Source organism: Battus philenor, unplaced genomic scaffold (assembly GCF_028537555.1).
Source record: "Battus philenor isolate CCGP_79_NKW_IND1 unplaced genomic scaffold, ilBatPhil1.0.hap1 SCAF_24, whole genome shotgun sequence".
Lineage (NCBI taxonomy): Eukaryota > Metazoa > Arthropoda > Insecta > Lepidoptera > Papilionidae > Battus > Battus philenor.
In genome coordinates this window covers 6,404,628-6,423,891 of record NW_027181687.1, presented here as the reverse complement: position 1 = coordinate 6,423,891, position 19,264 = coordinate 6,404,628, and the positions used below count along the sequence as shown (strand labels likewise).

The following is a 19,264-nucleotide window of genomic DNA, read 5'->3' as shown; positions in this document are numbered from 1 at the left end:
AGATGAGAGATATTTATTATTCTTTATTTTTTTTAAAAAAATTAAAAATAGCTTTTTTCTTTTTATTTACGTCTTCCTACATAAATTCAATAGGAAATCTTTTAAATGAGAGTTTACTTGGTTGAATACTATCAATATCGTTCACAACCAAAACTAAATTATTTGATCTGGCAGTTTTAAGGCTATTACCGGTGTATATTAAATGAAATATATGTCATCTTTGTTTTGATAAAATTTGTAGGTTAGAAAGAGAAGTTTAAAAGTTTCTTCTTGACTCTTTACGGTTTTGTTTCTCATTATTTAAAGATCTTCGGGCTAATTATATTTTCAATATGCCTGGACCTGATTTACTCTCGAGTCAAGGTCTTCGTTTGGACGGAAGGCGACCAAACGAGCTGCGTCGTATGAGATGTAAACTTGGAGTTTTTACTCAACCGGACGGTAGTGCATATTTAGAGCAAGGGAATACAAAAGTTTTAGCCGCTGTTTATGGCCCACACCAGGTAATAATAAATATAATATGTATAGCTGTATTATATCTCTTAAAGCAAATGTAATTTCTTGAAAATAAAAGTAGATTGCCCTACAAAAATCTCTTATTCTGCTCCTATACGACGTATGCTACGTCCAGCCATTGAATCTGGCTTTAATTAAATTAGAGCCATTGATTAAATTTAGTACTCAAATTACTTAATAAGATCCATTGAATACCCGATGCATAAAAAAATTCCAAGAAAATAAGCAAGTGTGATACAGTAAAGTTATATCATTTTGTAAATTAAGCAAAAACACATATGTATATAACATCTAACAATGAATGATATGATGATTCTTTGTAATATTTCAGGCAAGCAAGTCTAAAACTTCTACTGAGGGAGTTGTTGTAAACTGTCAGTATAGTATGGCAACATTTTCAACAGGTATACCTAAATTATTAATTAATCTATTGTATAATTTCTGAACATTTCACTTTTACTTATTAGTATGGTAGAAACTATGTCCTTTTCTATTCGTTTTTTGTCTTCCATGTTGCTACAGGCTATTTCTCTTTTGGATCGGCCCTCTTAATACTATGCAGGCTTCATAGTATTTTAGGCATTATTCTATCATTTCAGGTTGAAGCCTCTTCCTTATCTTATCTTTTTTGATGGATCCCACTTAATTCATTTGTTAGAATCACATACTCCTTTAATACAACTAAGCCCAGAACCTACCCAGGCTAATGATCATTTTCTCCCCACATAATATGACTTACCAATGCTATTTTTATGTAAATTAGGCAATATTTGCAAGAAATTATAATTGTCCAAATATAATTTGAAAACCAATGTGGTAATATGATTAATATCCATTACTAAAGAGGGTAAAAATATATCCTTCATGAAGGCTGCTACACCATATTGGCATTGTAACTTATAATGTAGTAGGTTAGTGTATCATTTTGATCTGTTTTGTGAAACTGTTTACCTGATTAATGTAATATATGATTAGTGTAATGTCCAATCTTTGAATCCATATGTAAGTGCTGGTCTTATTGCTCTTTTAATTATTCACATACACAACACAATATACCACATGGTTTCTGCATCCAAGCAACATTGAGTTTAATATGCATTGTATCAGACACCAGTCAATATTATTTTAACTATCATTATATTTTAGCTTTTAGTAGTTGTATAGTTTGATGAATTTACTGAACTAACATATTTAGTTAGGGAAGGGCTTCTTGTGTCCATACCTTAACATGTATATTAATTTAATTTATTATTTTTTCAACAAAACCGTTAAACCAATCTTCCTGACACAAAACTTTTTATATAATTGTTTTTTTTCTGTCATGACATAATGCAATGGTTTATTATTTTTAACTTCAAGGTGAAAGAAAAAACAACCCAAGAGGTGACAGAAAGTCACAAGAAATGTCATTACATCTACGGCAATCATTAACAGCAGCAATCAAAACAGAACTTTATCCCCGTTCACAAATTGACATTTACGTTGAAGTTTTACAGGTTTGTTTAAGATTTCTTTATATTTAACCTATATGTTATGTTATTGTGCAATGCAAAATGTGCTCAGTGCATCTTAGTTGCGGAAAACGGTCCACAGACAATAAGACATTCCTGCAATTAAGCAACATTGCACACAGTTTGACTCATGGTTAGTGTTAACCAACTCAATTCCTTGAAGAATTCCTACAGACCTTTAATGTCGGCAGCAACCTTGGTAAAGGTAAATTTTGAACAATCCCTTGCAAGAGCTATCCCACTTAACCACACAAATGGAATAATTTGAGTAAACAAATGTTGGTTAAAAAGACTGACCAGTTAAAATTGCTTTTACCATATATTTTCTAGGTCAATTTAGGGTCAAATAATTGATAATGAAGCAGTTAATACCATAATCTAAAGAATTTATATATCTAACATTGTTTTTTGTTTACAGTTTCTTTAGCGTTATTGCAATGTAGCTATGTTAGTAATTTTTCCTTTTTCATTTGCAGGCTTCACCTAATCTAACTTTAATATATGGGATGAAAATTTTTAATCTATACATGCATGTTATTTTCCTTGGCATTCCTTCACTGGACTCTTTAGAATGATTTTCATTTATTTCCTCTTTACTTCTGCTAGTACTAAATTAGTAATGTTAAGTGTCTTTAGATTAAGAATGTTTCCAAAAGAGGTCAGTGCTGTTAGCCTTATGCCTTCTACAGTTTCATCTGAGAAGCCCACTGTACTACAACAATTATGACCAAATGTAGCTAGCTGTTGAATGAAGTTGAGTACTAAAACAGAGTAACTGTTTTGTATGATGGATGTATGAAGTTTAGATGACTATTTGTTAAAGCAAGACCTACTTGGTTGACACCAACCCTCTTTCTGACCATCCTTGTGCAAATGGGGGTGATGGTGATATGTAATGCTGGACTTTGGTGAAGCGCACTTGAGGTGGATTCAACAATTCTACACACATGTCCATGTATTTTATAGGCAGATGGCGGTGCATATTGTGCATCAGTGAATGCAGCAACACTGGCCCTGGTAGATGCAGGCATACCATTAAAAGCTTATGCCTGTGCTTGCACTGCGTCCATGGCATGGAGAGGCAGCGAACCTGAGCCTTTAGTAGATGTTGGGCATGTTGAGGAAGCTGCTGGTGGTGTCTGCCTAACTGTTTGTAGCTTGCCATCAACAGGTAAGTGGTAATTTTTACAGTATGTACATACCTTCGTGTGAGATGTCTAAAATCTTGACACATTATTTGTTATGTTGTGTGAATGTGACTTTTAATAGAACAAGAGGCTAATCCCTCACTGTCTAATTAAAAAACATACATGGTGTCTTTTCAATTTTTTAACCTTGTCAGCATTGTTAAGTAATTCCAGATGCGGGTGAATTATATAAGTCCTATAAATCCCATGTAAGTGATTATTACATATAAAATGTTGATATATTTATGATTCAGGTAACATAGCCTTACTGGAGCTGTCTCATAAACTTCATATGGACTATTTCGATGTGGTACTAAGCAGAGCGATGCAAGGATGTAGGGATATTGAGGTAAATTATATATTGTTTTTTTATATTTATTTAGGTAATAATTGACTATAAAGACAGTATGTAATCTATAAAAATTAGAGTACCATGATTTAGGTAAGTATGAAATATATACTTTGTACAATTATCCATAACAAATAAAGAATTATGTCCAAAATTATGCTGTAATGAAGGGATACCATTGTACTCTTAGTGGCCCAGGTGGACCCCCAGGGTTTTCAGATAGTGAAGAACAGAAATTATGAGATGGCTATCAACATAGACAGAACTACTTGTTTTAACATACACTCACAATGAATAATTTAACCAATCATTACTTTTTTCCTTGAAAACTTGATTTGTAGTTGGAGTTAGGCTACAACGCCAATTTTATAGTTAGCATATAATCTTCAATTTTTGTCAAGTTCTGGGAATGTGGTAGATGGGGCAGAATCCGTGGGAACCAGTTAAATTTTGAAAGTTGTCTATGAGAAAAAATCTACGAATCTCTGATATAGAATGTATAAAATAGGTCCTTACACATTTGTGGCACCCCAGCTTAAATGGTGTTTGATTTTATTCCAAGGAATTTAATGTTTTATTTTGCAACTAATTGTTAAATTATTTTTAGGTTATCCTCGATCGCGCCGTTCGAGAGCACTTAGCGGAAGGATGGACAAAAGAAGATGTTGTAACAATATGAAGTTTAATAAAAAAATTAAAAGTAAAATTTATCTTTTATTTTGTTTTATTTTCGTAGTACTTTGTGTTATTTTTTAAAAGTTAAAGAAACCTTACATCGGGGAACTATATTGTTTCAACATTATTTTATTTCGGCAATGTAGGTGACGCAAAACAAAAGTTGTCTGCGTTCCTTCTTAATTAAAAATGGGTGTTCAGATAATATTCTAGTGTTATGTTATCTCTATTGAAGTTAAAGAATCATTTTCTGTTCTTTATTTGATTGAACAAGCAACCGATGAAATTGTAAACATTATTTTTGAAATCGATTTAAATTAGCACTTGGCTATGATCCCACCAGGTAGTACCCCGTGATTAACGATTCGTTTATTAATTACATTCGGTGCCGAATTTGCGAATGGATCCGAGCTCGGAGCGTCAACATTTAGAGACCATTCAAAATTTGCTACACAAAGGTCTTTTTATTTTTAATAATAAGAGTTCGAAGTGATTTTTTTTATATTTATAGGCTAAGTGATTTTAAATTGAGTAAAACATATTATTTTCTGAATGGTGGCGGCGAGATGTTTTATTTGAGCCGATGGGTGGCAAATTCGTAAATACGGCTCTACGCTTCTCAGTAATCTTCTACTGAATTTTTCTAAAATTAAATGAGATGTTTATTTTTAGGAAAATTACATTATTTCTTCACCCTTGTTAGAAAGTTAGTAGTATACGACACGGGTAAGTTGAATAACGAGTCACTATATTCATGCCATCATTAAAAGATTGATTCCAGGCGTAAAAGTTTTAAACTCTGAAATGATAATAAAGTAATCAACAGCGTTATATTTAGATTACAACATATTAAAATTAAATATTGTATACTATCTTTGTCTGCAGATTTTATACTGTTGACGTTATTGGTCACATTTAGATATTTTCATTCTTTTTTCATAGTGATTTTCATATAGTGATTAGAAATAGTGTAGAAGCTTTTATATTATTTAACCAATCACCATTTATAAACACGTGTAGCACTTATTTAATTTAATTACGCTGGTAGTAATTTAAGTTTGGAATATATTTACCTTCACGATCGAATTTTTAAAAATGACTTAAATATTTTTTTTAACAAAACTTTCTGAGTGGCCTGATACACCAACATTGTAATGTTTACTGATGTTATCGCCACGACACGGCGACTGCTGACACATATCCGCAGCTCCAGGAAGCCGCCGTGCAATGGCGTTACTAAGAAAAGTATCGAATGCTGCATAAGCAATCTCATTATTACAAATTTAAATCTATTAGCGACATTTTACTTTCTCACGTTGAACTGCCTTCACCTAAATGTATTTCAATAGTTTGTTTTGATTGTAATTTTTATATCCCTTGAGCATTTTGAAAGTAATTTTTGAATTTTCGCGGAACTTAATAGTCGGTTTCATATAAATTTTCCAAATCTCTTCGTCTGAGTGGCTCAAGTCTTGTCCGGAATTTAAACTCAAACATACGTAAGTACTAAAAATTTATTTGACAATTTATACGTTCGGTAGCTTATATTTTGCTTAAATAAGTAAGCAAATTAATTTTTATAGGAAAACCTTGAGATAAGATATAGTAGGCCATATTTTAATTAAGAAATGTGAGGTACCCACAATTATCACACCAAAATTTTTATTTATTTTCATACCAATGCTCAAGCTCTCCATGTTTTACTCGTGGCTGTTGATGAAGGTCTCTTACGCGGATATATATTGAATGTATTTCTGATTTAGACTACAATGAATATTATTACTTTTAAGGCCCATAATGGCGTTTTAAATAGTGTGATATAATATACAGAAAAAAAATATAAATAAGTTCCGTTTTCGAATTTTAAAATATTTTTTAATACTATTTGTAATCTCGTCAGTTCTAAAAACCACGACGTCACCTATCATTATATCACCTATAATTTGTAGTTTTAAAGCAAAATTAAACTATTTAGCCGATGAAATTCTGCCACTGCGGTTCTCACAGTCATTTACAAAGGTCAGATAACCGTGACTCTCAAGCCAGTGTAGACTAGTTTTGTGGGTTAACAGAATGAAAGGCTTTAAAACTTGGCTTACTTTCAAACGAAGCAAGGACATGCTCCACATAAATAGAATTTGTAATAACATTGAAATACATACATAATATAAACCAATTATTTCCATAAAAATGTATCATCAAAAACGTTTTATAAAATAAACCGTTTGTTAAATAACTGTTTATTTAATTTCTCTTAAATTAGGCTCTTAAGAAAGTGACCGACTCTTGTTCTGTATCTGATTCAGGTAGATTTAACCGACCAGAATCATTGTACCGGTGTCTCTTGGCCGGCTCCAGTCGAAGTACCATTATGGTCTTTGATTTGACAAAGAAAGAACATTTACCTATTTACTAGGCTAGGATTTTTTAAATTATATTTTAAAGTTATAAACCAGCTTTAAAATATAATTTAATTTTAATTAAAAAATTTTATTCAAGCATTGCAAAAGATTTTTAGCTCAATACAATTACAGCCGAAGGACGTTCTCTGCTCGACTTAGGCTTCCCCCATACTTCCAATGTCACTGTCTACTAATGACCTTCACGAGGTTGTCTGTGTCCACCTTTTGTGTGTCGACGTCCATCAGAATCTTGAGGCCCCTGTGGAGATCTGCCCTGTGTATGCACTATGTTGCCAATCCCCTGGGCTATGTCGTTTTCTTTCGATATCTCTAGGATCTTTTTATTAATGATTCAATCTCATAGAGAAATAAATCTTAACGTACACATTACATTTTTTGTTAAAATACACATTTTTGTTTTCTTTTTTGATTAAACTGTCAAGGCATGGGGATAAAGAAAATAAATGTGAATATAGACTTACATATTTATTAGAGATCTGAACAAAATAAGAAATTAAATTATATATACAGTCTATGTTAAAAAACTAACTAAATAGAGGTAAGTTAATAGGTACACACTGTTTTCATTACATAGCTTATAATATGGTAAGAAAACTTAACCTTTAAAATGTTTATCTATGGCAAAAGTAAAACAGTATGAGACGAAAGCATATTAGTATAGCGAAGTATGCGTAGTACAGGCTAGTAACAATGCGTGAACAAATAAAAAAATAAATAGAGTGTAAAAAAATATCGGATGTAAATATCAGTCCATCCCTTCCAATGTGATTGCACACACAAAAATAATAAATAAAAGAAACTTTTAAATAAAAAAAAAAACGTAGCACTATATTGTACTTCCATATCTTCGTAAGCCGAACGCTTTGAAAATAATAAATATTGCTTCAATTATGCCATTAAAATGGGTTATAATAAAATAGTAAGAACCTTTGCAACGCCCTATAAAATCACAACAATTCATTTCAACACCGCTCAACATATAAGAATTATTGCCGATCTTAAACAAACCGACAAATCCAACTTCTATAAAAACAGCATATATTCACGGCTCGATTGACACAAAAATGTGATTATACAAAAGTTATATCTCATTATACTGAGTCGCTAAGGCACTCATCTAGAATTAACATCTATGTATGTATATATAAAGTTTTATGCGTAAAGCGAAATCAACTAGGGGAGGGGGGTTAAAAAATTATGTAAATATGTGTAAACTCGTTCACTGTTGATGCTTGCAAAACAAATGTTTCAATTCCAAAGACTTAACCTAATTGTATAATACGAATAAATGTTTGTCACATCCCTATGGCGCGCTGTTAGAGTACTAATCAACGACGTGGTAGAAAAGTGTAAAGTAGGATAGGTGTCCGGCGTTAGTTAGCGCCTAGGGCCGCGACAGCAGCGCTGGGTTGACTTGAGTCACCGGCTGCCACGTCTGAAATGAATGCAAGCTTCACTCAATGGTCACTGTGGTTATAAGTGTAAAAGCTTTAAATGGGTGAATGTATCACTCTAAAATATGTAACAGTAATTTATTTTCTCTATTGGTATGTGACAGGCCAATAACTTATGGCAGTACTAAATATGGAGCATAAAAATAGTAAACATTCATTAATTTTATTATCTGGTAATCATAATTTTAAAAACCTATTTTCTTATTCCATTATACATTATTTATTATTTCTGAACCTATTCATTCTTCATTGACCAATTGTCTGCACCCAAACTATACATTCACCCCCTTTAAACTTTTTCAACTTACAACCTGTATGCATATAGTGAAAGTTAAAATTGTACACACATATAATTCCTCAATTAATCATATTTTTTAGTTTAACTTAGCCGTCAGGGATAAAACTATATCACACTATACACATAAATTAATATTTAAATACTAGATGCAAGCAGCTTCCAACCAGTTTATTGGAAATCTATGGTGGAGGCCTATATCCAAACAGTGGATGTCCTATGGCTGAAATGAGAAGTATTTAGGTTATATAATTACAGTTTATTTTGTTGTTGAGATATTGAACTATGCACTAACTCATCACAATTTGTCTGAAGAATAAGACTCAGAAATTTGAATTTTGGCAGGAAAATTCTATTTGACGAGTTAGTCAGGTAAGAATGGATTTTGCCAAATTATATTCACAAACTGGACCGGTAGCAAAAAATAAATTTTTATAGTACCCAATGAAGTTATTAAGTAGGTAAGTTTAAGGCTAACAACTAGTGCGTTCAGTTTTTGAAAGCTGATTTAATAACCTAAATACACATATTTAAACATTAGCATTGTTCCCTTAATTTACAACAAGTCACAAACAAAAGTATAGTTTTTTTTTTGAAGCAATAATAACCTTATTGACAAAGAGAAAAAAAATCTTAGTGATGCTAACCATTACTGGTCTTGTTAGGTGAGTTTTGTGGGGAACTTTTTTGTGACTCACTAGTGCTGCCCTCTGCTTCACCCGTTTCACCTGCCGACGATGTCGCCTGTAAAAAAATCATATTCATCAATAAGTATACATATGATGTTTAATTTTACTTAGCACTGCTTCCAATACACATGTGTATTGGAAGCAGTGCTAAAACTACACAATAAGACACTATAGTGATCTTATAAAGTTTTACGTCCTATTCTGTTCCCAAACGACAAAAAAACACATTAAATATTATGTTATAGTCCCGTAGTCCTCGACACTAGTTAAAACAGTCCCCTAGTATCCTTTCTATCAGAGATACAATAGAACAGGGAATCAATGACGTCATTGTATGATGCTCAGCAAAGCAATGACTATGATAATTCATAATTTTGCTGCACTATAATACCAATTTGTTTAATTCGTATGGTTTCCAACAGACAATGTGACTGTGTAAGCAATAGTTATTATTTTCAATATTAAATAATTTCGTGTTATTGTTAATAATCCTTTTATTTTTGCCATTCTTAATACTTTCTGTGGTTACCTCCTTCTAACACATTCCATGCCATGTAGGGCGTATACGACCCTCGCTACATCCTCGCCCAGGCCATTAGCAATTCTCATTGAAAAACAAAGGATTCTTAAAAAATGAATTGTATGGTCGAATATAAATAACTTCACATCACGTAAGCACTACAGAATGCATTAAAAATTTATAACTTTTAGCCGCTAATTATTGCGCAGTATTGAAAAGTGTAAAGTATACATCTTAAACAACTTTTTTCTTAATTTTAAAAGCGTGAGTCGTATATATATTATCACTCGTTGAGACCAAAACAGCAATATGCATTTATTAAAACAAAGTGTTTGTTGGTATTTAATAGTTTTACTTTACAACCAAATACTCACTCTATTTCTGTTGTTAATTCTTGGTTTGGGTCCTTTGGGCTCTTTGGAGGGATCAAAGTGGCAGTCAAATATTTCTATCAGTTCCTTGATATCTTCCTCTTTTGCTGAAACTGATAGCGCAGCTAATTGTTTTTCTAAACCTAAAATAAAGAATTAGTCAGAACATTAAAATTAATATTTATTTTTCCATAAGTTCTTTAACAGAAAAATAAGATTTAATTAGTTGTTACAGAACTTTTGATAAAAAATTGCTATAGTTTAAAACAATGCATAAAGAATGAAATATTAAGAGATGATCGTAAATGAGACGATTTTTAGTAGATCAATGTATTTGTCTTAAATTTATCAACATTTCTTTGTAAATTGAAGTAATTACATAAATTCTTTGTTTATTGATTGGATGTTGAATGTCCATCCACACAGTGGGTCAGACGGGCTTGTTCAGACCCAGGATACATGCTGCTTCCAAATGGTCTTATTGTAAATCTAGGGGTGTTGCCTAATGATAAACATATTATCATTAGACATGCTACAACTAACATGATGGTGATGATTTGGTTATGATCACAGTTTGAATGTTCAATAACTGTTAGGTGCATGCTAAATAAATTCACAATAAATATTCACTAATTGACATTGGTAATATATTGCAAATTGATAACTTATATTTCTTACTTTCAAATTCAAAATATCTTTATTCAAATATGCATTTATTAGGGGGACCGGAAAATAAAGTTGTTTCTGTTGACATATTTTACAGAAAAACTGATTGATTTTTACCACTCTGTCATTGAAAATTTGTATAATGATGACAAAAGGTTGTTGATAATGATGGTGAATATATTGTTCATTAAAAATAAAAGCTTGTTAAAAATGTAGTCATGTGAATTTAACTCAAGAAAGCGACAATACTTTCTGTTCCCCCTAATACATGAACTTTTGATTTGTCAATTATTTTAATATTATATATAGTAAGCTACAACAAACTACGCTACGAATGCCGATAAACTAAGAGCCCGCTATAAACTTAACACATGCTCTTATTAAATGAAATGGCTAAATACGAATGTTACTGCACACTGTTATCCCTTTTGGCTTTTACAGCTTCATTGGTCTCAGGGCTCGCGGATTCGAAATCCGCAAGCTAATAAACTAAAAAAAAATCTTCATCAGATTAAATTAAATGTAACAATGTTTGATGTATAAATTACAATATCAACCATGTAAATGACATGTCAACAACCTAAGCTACATGCAATTTATTTCAATAATAATTTTTTTAATAATATTTACAATTGATTTAAAAATTAAAATAAAATTAAGAAATAAGGGGTTTAATATATGCTATACTCAATTGAGGAATGCTTGTGTCAGTGAAGCATTGTAATGGTAAGTAATCTGTGTTACCGGTAAGTTTCTGGTCCTGCCAGGCGTCTCGCATCTGGTCGTAGAGTAGGCCGGCGTCGGCTAGTAGCCGCCGCAGTTGCGTAACGCGTTTGCGCTCCGGTCGCGCAGAGCGCAGTAACGGCGCGAACACCGGCCGGAAAGTGTTCTGCCTGTCAAATTCATTTGCATATTCAATTATAATTGTTTTAAAGTGTAAAGTTTTTACAAATACAAAAATATTAGCTAGACTGGAAATTAATATAATCATTTTGATTAAAAACTACCTTAAATGCTTAATATTAAAAAAAAATAATAAGATAATATGTATTACTACAAACCTTTCAAGCAATTTCTTAAGATTAGCAAGCGCATCCAGTTCGGTATGAACAGGTCTAGCCCAAATTCTAGCAGTTTCGACCATGTCTTTACTAGCTGACGCACCTTCTCCACCAGCACCTACTTCTTGCTGGTCACCTGAAAAAAACACAATGATTAATAAGTGCAAATTCAGGGCTAAACTATGTACATCACAGCCCTCTATGATATTAAACATTATGTTTCAATCTGTTCTATGTATACACACAAAATGGATTTGGACATGAGGCAGTAAGAAATTTGTAAAAGTTGAAAGAAATTCTTTCAGTAAAATTTCCATGCAAAGAAAATATATTTATATTTTTAATAATGTGTTAATTTAAAAATGAGAAAATGTTGTCAATTATAATAGTACATATATATACAATTAAAAGTGAACTGTCATTTTTCTACTGTCTCTTTAGTCATCATCAATTCATTTAAATAATGAAATGAAAATTAAACATTATAAAATAAAGCAATTTCTTTAAAATAGTGAGTAATTTATGTCATTTAAAACTGCCTCCACATAAAACCAATAGACTAGTCCTAGTCAACAATATATGTATGATTAGCATAATGGTAATCCCACTTTCGATATGCATTTTCCATTACAATGCAACTTTCAACTTTGAAAAGTAGGCATCTGAATTATGCACATAACAATTTATTGGAATCACACTTTTAGTGTAATACATGCAGTAATATGCATTGTAAACTAAAATGATTGCCATTTACCTTGTGCTAAATGTTCTACAATTCGATAAGCAGCTGTCGCTCTATCAAGTGCACTGTCCACGGACAAGGAATCTGCATCGAGCAGAACTCGCGCTAAAACTCGTAGTGACACAGACTTTACTGTCGACTTGCACTTGTCTGCTGCTAATGCATAACTGTCTGTGAAGCCAGCTACAATAGTCTTGAAACGGTCCAACAGCTTGTAACTGTAGACAAAATTAACCAATAAGGTGGGATTTTAATTAAGCATGACGTCTGTAATATGATGTCCTTTATTATTCTTAATTAAGTTTATAAGATTAAAAATATTTATATGAAATCCTCAACCTCAGCTGCCTTTTGGCATAGGTCGTCAGTTCATAATTTTGTTAGAGGGTAATTTTATATTCATATCATTATCCACTTTAAAACTATAATGATCACTACTTGTGTACATCATTAGAAGAATGTCAGAAGACTCAAATTTGATAGAATCTAGAAACAAGTTGAGCTCCATTAAAATAGATACTTAAAAATGTGCGGTACCAAAAATACCTTGATTTATGAAGTAAGAATAAAATTGCCCAGATTCCGTTTTGGCAATCAATCTATCACTATACAATATAATTCTCACGGTATGAGATAACAGATAAAAAACTTTAATATTTTCTATGAGTTCATCATCATTATTTCAGCCATCACTTGATGCTGCTGCTAGACATAGACTTCCCCCATAGATTCCCAATAGAACCTCTTGGAAGTAGAACATCCAGTGTCTTCCTGTTGCCCTTAACAATGTTTTAGTCACTTAAAAATTTAAGAGTATAATCATTATGCTTACCGAGTGAGAGCTTCAAGCAACATTGTGGGACTGAGTCGTCGTGGTTCATGGTAAATTAAAATAACACTACCATCACCTTTCTCCTTTTCCAGCCAGTCGAGAAAGTCTGATAATGCCGATATTTCCGATTTTGTTTTTAGTATCTACAACAACAATAATGCATTTTTATACTTTTTTACACATGCTTTCACTTAGCTTCCAGCAGATGGAGTCACCTGTGAATAAATTGCTGTGGTGACCAACTGAAGACAGAAAACCAAATATCTCACTTTTCACCACCTGAGTAAGTATATCCTCATAGACTATTTATTATTGTATGTTAATCAGTTTCAAACTAATTGATTTATCGATATAGAAGATCAGTCTACTTAAAGCATGGTTGCACAGACTTATTAAGACTAGGGGCCACCTGGGCAAATCGTGAACTGATGGCGGGCCGGCCGCCAGAAGTATAGATAATTAAAGACAATAAAGAATTGATAATAATTAGGATTCAATATTTTTCGAATGTACGAGATTATTATTTTTGCTGTCGATGGGCCACCAGTATTCGACCGGCGGGCCGCGGTTTGTGCATCCATGACTTAAAGAATGTAGCTTGTTCTGGTGAAGTCCCTGCCAGTTGTTTCTACTATAAATCCAAAACTCTATGATGAACTATGGAAATTTAATTTACGGCTGAAAATTTCGCTTGCCAATTGTGAACCTCAAATTTTTTATCATAATCCCCAGTCTCTAGTGGAGTCTTTCTTATTGGTCCACCTGGACCATTTTGGAAAACATTGACGTAGAACAATGAATATAACAGGAGTGGCCAACCCGCAGCACACAAGCCAAAACCATGCACAGACCAAAATTAACTAACTAGTGCATCTGAAAGAGTTACTAAAAATATTATCACTAAATATTCACTAAATTTTAAAATAATATCATGGGAATTAAATAAACATGTTTAAATTAAATTCAATTAATATTTTGCACAAATTATAAATTTTCAATACATATAGTACCTGCATTTTTTTTACCTTACACATTTAAATCGTGTTTAATAGTGGCTCGTGAAGAATGAACTATTTTTGAAAAATGGACCGTACTATCAATGAGTTTGGCCACCTCAGGAACATAGCTTAATTTATCATGTTTTGCTATTTTTTACCTTATGAGTATTTGTATCCTTTAGCATTCGATAGCGCCCAACGGTGACCACTCGGACATTATGACGCCGACGGGCACCCGGGTTCAAGTCTCCATAGGGCATTATATATTGCGAATATTGTTGCTTAGGTGTAAATGCTGCAATTTGGCATATCTGAAAACATGAAACTACATTTACTATCATTTTTACACAGCATTATGTATAATAAGAAATACTTTTGGTACAGCATTTACACTTATATTTGAACCAACCAGTATTTTGAGACATGAGTTATGTCTTAAAATAATAACAAATTGTTTAAATATATTTAATTGTTGGTTTTTTGGAAGATATCACATTTAATGATAAGGCAACCTTTTGTTCCTCATCTTTTTCCTATTTTATCTGGTATTTCTTGTATTATTATACAATAAAAAATACATGATTTAATAAATTAAACATAATTATGTTTGTGAAATATTGATTTATAAAATTACTGGACACAACCAATCCATCCTGAATTGAAACATTTGAATAGAAGTATTCATTGATTTTTACATGTGTTATAAACCATGAAATGTCATATTATTATTAAGCTATTAAGCTCTACACATCATTGTTATTATTATACATCACTAGATCATGATCAGATGTTAATATATACATATTTGTTTAGACATTTTAAATTCAATAAACTATATAAATAAATAAAAATACTAACTAATAAACCATGTACTTAGGATATTAAATAAAAAAAAATTCTTTTAAGTAAAAACTTAGAACCTGTACCTGTGTACCTGCACTTATTATGATTAATCTATTTTATGTTATTATATATATTTTGTAGTATAGACTTGGTGCATGGACAAGCTCAAGAGAAACTATGTAAATTATTATCTATCCTTTACCTTGTACTCAAAAAATTTGTAGACACGTATTAGACACTATAATTCATGAAAAAACTTTGTGTTTGTGATTACATTACATAGGACAAAATTATGTATGTGTGTTGTTGACTCACTCATACAAACTGGTACAGTTTATTATGCTATTTGCCTATTTGCAAAAACAATATCTATTAATTCTTTCCATAATAAGCTAACATTTCTGTTTAGGTAAATATAATTGAATATCTGATCTCTTTTCATTACATATACATATTATACATTACATATCAATATAAGGAATCTCAAAATTTGGTTTAAAACATAGTATTATTAAATGCTAGTTTCTTGCAGATCTTACAGCTTCATTGATACTATGTAAATCTAAGAGGGGCCCACATGCTTATTAAAAATTTTTACTGCTAGATTAAATGCTAGCAACAGAAGACATTTACACACATGAAGAACTAAACTAGCATTAGTGTTTAGTGCATTGGTAGTGTATAGTAGAAATTACATTATAACAAGAGGTGATGGAAATGGTGAGGTGATTTCTACTCAGCAATGAAAGAGGAACGTGGATCACCTTTTGGTCGCCATCATGGCAATAACTTATATCAAGAATAGAATCAACCACCCCCGGTCACAAAGAGACCTTTGGTAATTCTTGTTCAACAAATAACTATAAAGTCATTATTAAGATTAACAGTACTTACTTCATCAATAAGCCTCCGCCCAGTGGTATCCATATCCCATCCCACCAAAGAGTACTTGCCCGGTGGTAAGCCGGCTGGTTTCTCTGCAAGGGCTGGTAGCATTTCATTGCTTGGTGCTTCCATATCTCCACCATTTACCTTTGCTTCCGAAACCATTGCCATGTACCTTGGTTACAAAGAACTGTAACCGAAAAGATAAATATACATCATGGTTAAAATGGGTTTTATTTGCAAAATGAAGGTACTTGAAAATTTTATTAAATTATTAACACAGAAAGCACTAAAATATTTCATTGTTTCTTTTTTCTTTATTTTAACAAATATATTCAATAAATGCAAATTATGACAATAAAATGATTTTAATCTTTTTGTAAATATAGAGTAATAAGAGACTAATTTATTAGATACACACCTTCTGTTAGTTCTGTTATAATTTCAAATGATTTAAAATTATTGGTAATTTATTTAATCATAATACCACAACCTTAATTTTTATAATTTCATTTGTTTTATTTAAAATCATTGGTTAAAAAATTGTGTCAGACAAGTAATATGCATGTTACTATTTCTATTTAAAATACCTCATAATCTTAGATTTATTATTTGTTTTTAAAAGGTGAATTTCTCTGTTATTGAATTAATTTTTATTGGTTATAATGATGTAGGTTATGTATACTAGAAAATCAATAAAAATAAAATCTATGGACAAGTTTAAAAATAAATGTTTAAGTGAACATTTATTTTAAGTAAATAGTAAATATAAGTCTAGAATGATGAGGTAGTTATGAAAAAAAATTGTGTTAGTACTTAAATAAATAATGCCTAAATATTATTTGTTGTTCCAACAGGAATATTCTTTAATTTTTTATACAGTTCTAGTATACTATAAAAACACAAAGTTTATGTCCAGACCAAAGCCCAAAAATAATCGATCATGTGAGTTAGTAAATCTAAAATAAACTACCATATATAACTTAAATGTAAAGTTTGTCATTAATATATAATTTAACAAATTAGTAATGTCAGTAAATACATGATTTATTGTTAAAATATGAACAAAAATAAAAAATAGGACACGTGGCGGTCTTTTTCTTCAGTCCTTTTGCCCCACCCCATCATGTCAAAATAAAATAATGATGAACTCACTATCCAAATATGATGCCCCTTATTGTATATTGTTACAAAATATTCTCTCACTAGCAATTCTTTAAGCTGCTCTACAAGTTCCGCAAAGAATAATTATTAAATAAAAAATATCACAAAATCTCAGCACGTGTGCGGCAATCGGTAAAACGCAGTAGTGATTGGACATTAGTTTAAGTCGACTATCGATGTTTATCATGAAACCTAATAAAAAAATATTTGTACCTAAAGTAAGCAGTCATCATTAAATATTAAATAAAACAACAAAAGCGACATGTATATAGAAAGCAATAATTTTTATAAAAATTTTAGAATATTAAACAATTATTAGAATACTTCATCGACGATTATTTTAAGGTTTGTAAAAATTTTATCGAAGTTCTCAATGTTCGAAAATTTCGTCGTTTCCTACATTGCGAATTTTTAGAGGTAAAGTAAGTATATTTTATAATTAACACAACTAAAAAAATAATAAATAAATTGCGTAGAATATTTTAGTGTTAATTAAATATTTGCATATTTGGTTAATTTATTCTGTATAGTAATAAAATTAAGCTTTTTAAGCGATGTATAACGTATAAGTTTATGTAACTAATTTCCCAAATAGCTTTAAATCTATTAAGTAACTTACATATATCTCTTGGATTAAATATCGTGAAGTATAAATATTCGTCGGAAAGATAACAATTTTTGGAGAAGAATATAATATAGATCGCTCAACTTATTTTGACAAGAAGAATATTCTTTTTTTAAACTTTAAAGACGTATGGCATATTCACAACAAATAAAAGACGTAACAGATATAATACTTATTATCTTTGTTCATAATAGAACCTTAAAAGTAAAATATCGGTACGAATGGCCATAATAAATTAAACGCCTTCCTCGTTTCAGCCCATAGACGCCCACTGCTCGGCATAGGTCTACCCCAAAGATATCTATGGGGTAATAAACCATAATCGCCACGCTAAATTTAATAAGATAGAATCCCAGGAATAAAACCTGCGACCTAAGATCACAAGTCTCGGTCTTCGGCCGCTGGGCTACCACTGCTTAAATTAAAAAAAAATTAAATGTAGTTTTTTAATAAAACGATCATTTGTGTTAAATTTATAGTTTGACTATACCCATAAATTAAGCGACTATAACATATTTATATAGGACATATAGAGTAATATAATAATAGACACGAGTTATAATATGTTAAGTATTCATTTTTAAAGACGATTGTAATGATTGTTTGCATCAGTCCTTTGCACGTTGCGAACAAGATGTCTTGATATTAGCTATTTATTCATATATACGTTGAGACATGGTGGTGTTTTCAATATGATAATTTATATTTAATAATTATATGTTGTTGAGGCTGTAGAGCCCAAAAAATCCATGCATGAGAACGAGATTAGAAATAATTTTATTGTTATTGTATGGTTGTATTAAAAATACTTAAGTAGCGTTTTAAAAATGTAGTAAACCGCATTTATTTATTGTTAATGTTTTAAATTTGTAAACAATTGTTTAATGCCAAAAGGATAAAGTTTAAGGTTAAATGATTAGACAATCATTTATCCTTGCTCACAAAAGTACGGCTATTCCAGTATAGATATGTACAAAAAGATTTATTTCCCAATACGAAAAAGAAATTGTACAATATGACCATTTGAACTTTGTTTTGTATTGATATATAAATATGTTGAATTGATATAAAATAATGATAAATTTTTCTATAGCCAGCACTTTTCTGTTAATAACAAGTATTATACTTGGAAAAATATGTTTTTTTAGTAATATTACATAGTGTTTTATAATTTTTGTTGATGTAATTTTTAAAATATATTATTTAATTACGATATAGTTGTTGCCATTTCATTATATTTTGTTGTTGACAAAAAAGTATATTAGAAGTTTTCAAATGTATTTTGAAAATATTACTGCAAAATTTTCTGTTGACTATCATGAACCATGATATCGTAATAAGGTCGGCAATTGAATGAAAATTACAATTACTGATAAATATCGAGAAAATTTTGACTTTATAATCTGTTTAGTAATGTTTGTGTCATTGGCTTTCACTTTTGTGTGTTTGCCACTTATA

At 31.0% G+C, this 19,264-nt stretch overlaps 2 protein-coding genes across 2 annotated transcripts; one reads left to right on the top strand and one right to left on the bottom strand.

The window, feature by feature from the left end:
- Positions 1 to 190: 190 nt before the first annotated feature.
- Ski6 (exosome complex component Ski6) lies at positions 191 to 4,278 on the top strand. The gene is made up of 6 exons (XM_068768041.1): positions 191 to 503; positions 848 to 920; positions 1,876 to 2,012; positions 2,994 to 3,198; positions 3,469 to 3,563; positions 4,171 to 4,278. The coding sequence occupies exons 1-6, from the start codon at positions 333 to 335 to the stop codon at positions 4,240 to 4,242; spliced, it is 753 nt and encodes a 250-aa protein (XP_068624142.1). The 5' UTR covers positions 191 to 332; the 3' UTR covers positions 4,243 to 4,278.
- A 2,872-nt stretch (positions 4,279 to 7,150) lies between these two features.
- exu (exuperantia) lies at positions 7,151 to 17,331 on the bottom strand. The gene is made up of 10 exons (XM_068767951.1): positions 17,173 to 17,331; positions 16,027 to 16,207; positions 14,448 to 14,600; positions 13,292 to 13,434; positions 12,472 to 12,677; positions 11,718 to 11,853; positions 11,401 to 11,549; positions 9,994 to 10,133; positions 9,058 to 9,154; positions 7,151 to 8,096 (listed from the first exon to the last, which is right to left on the bottom strand). The coding sequence occupies exons 2-10, from the start codon at positions 16,186 to 16,188 to the stop codon at positions 8,035 to 8,037; spliced, it is 1,248 nt and encodes a 415-aa protein (XP_068624052.1). The 5' UTR covers positions 16,189 to 16,207; positions 17,173 to 17,331; the 3' UTR covers positions 7,151 to 8,034.
- Positions 17,332 to 19,264: the final 1,933 nt, after the last annotated feature.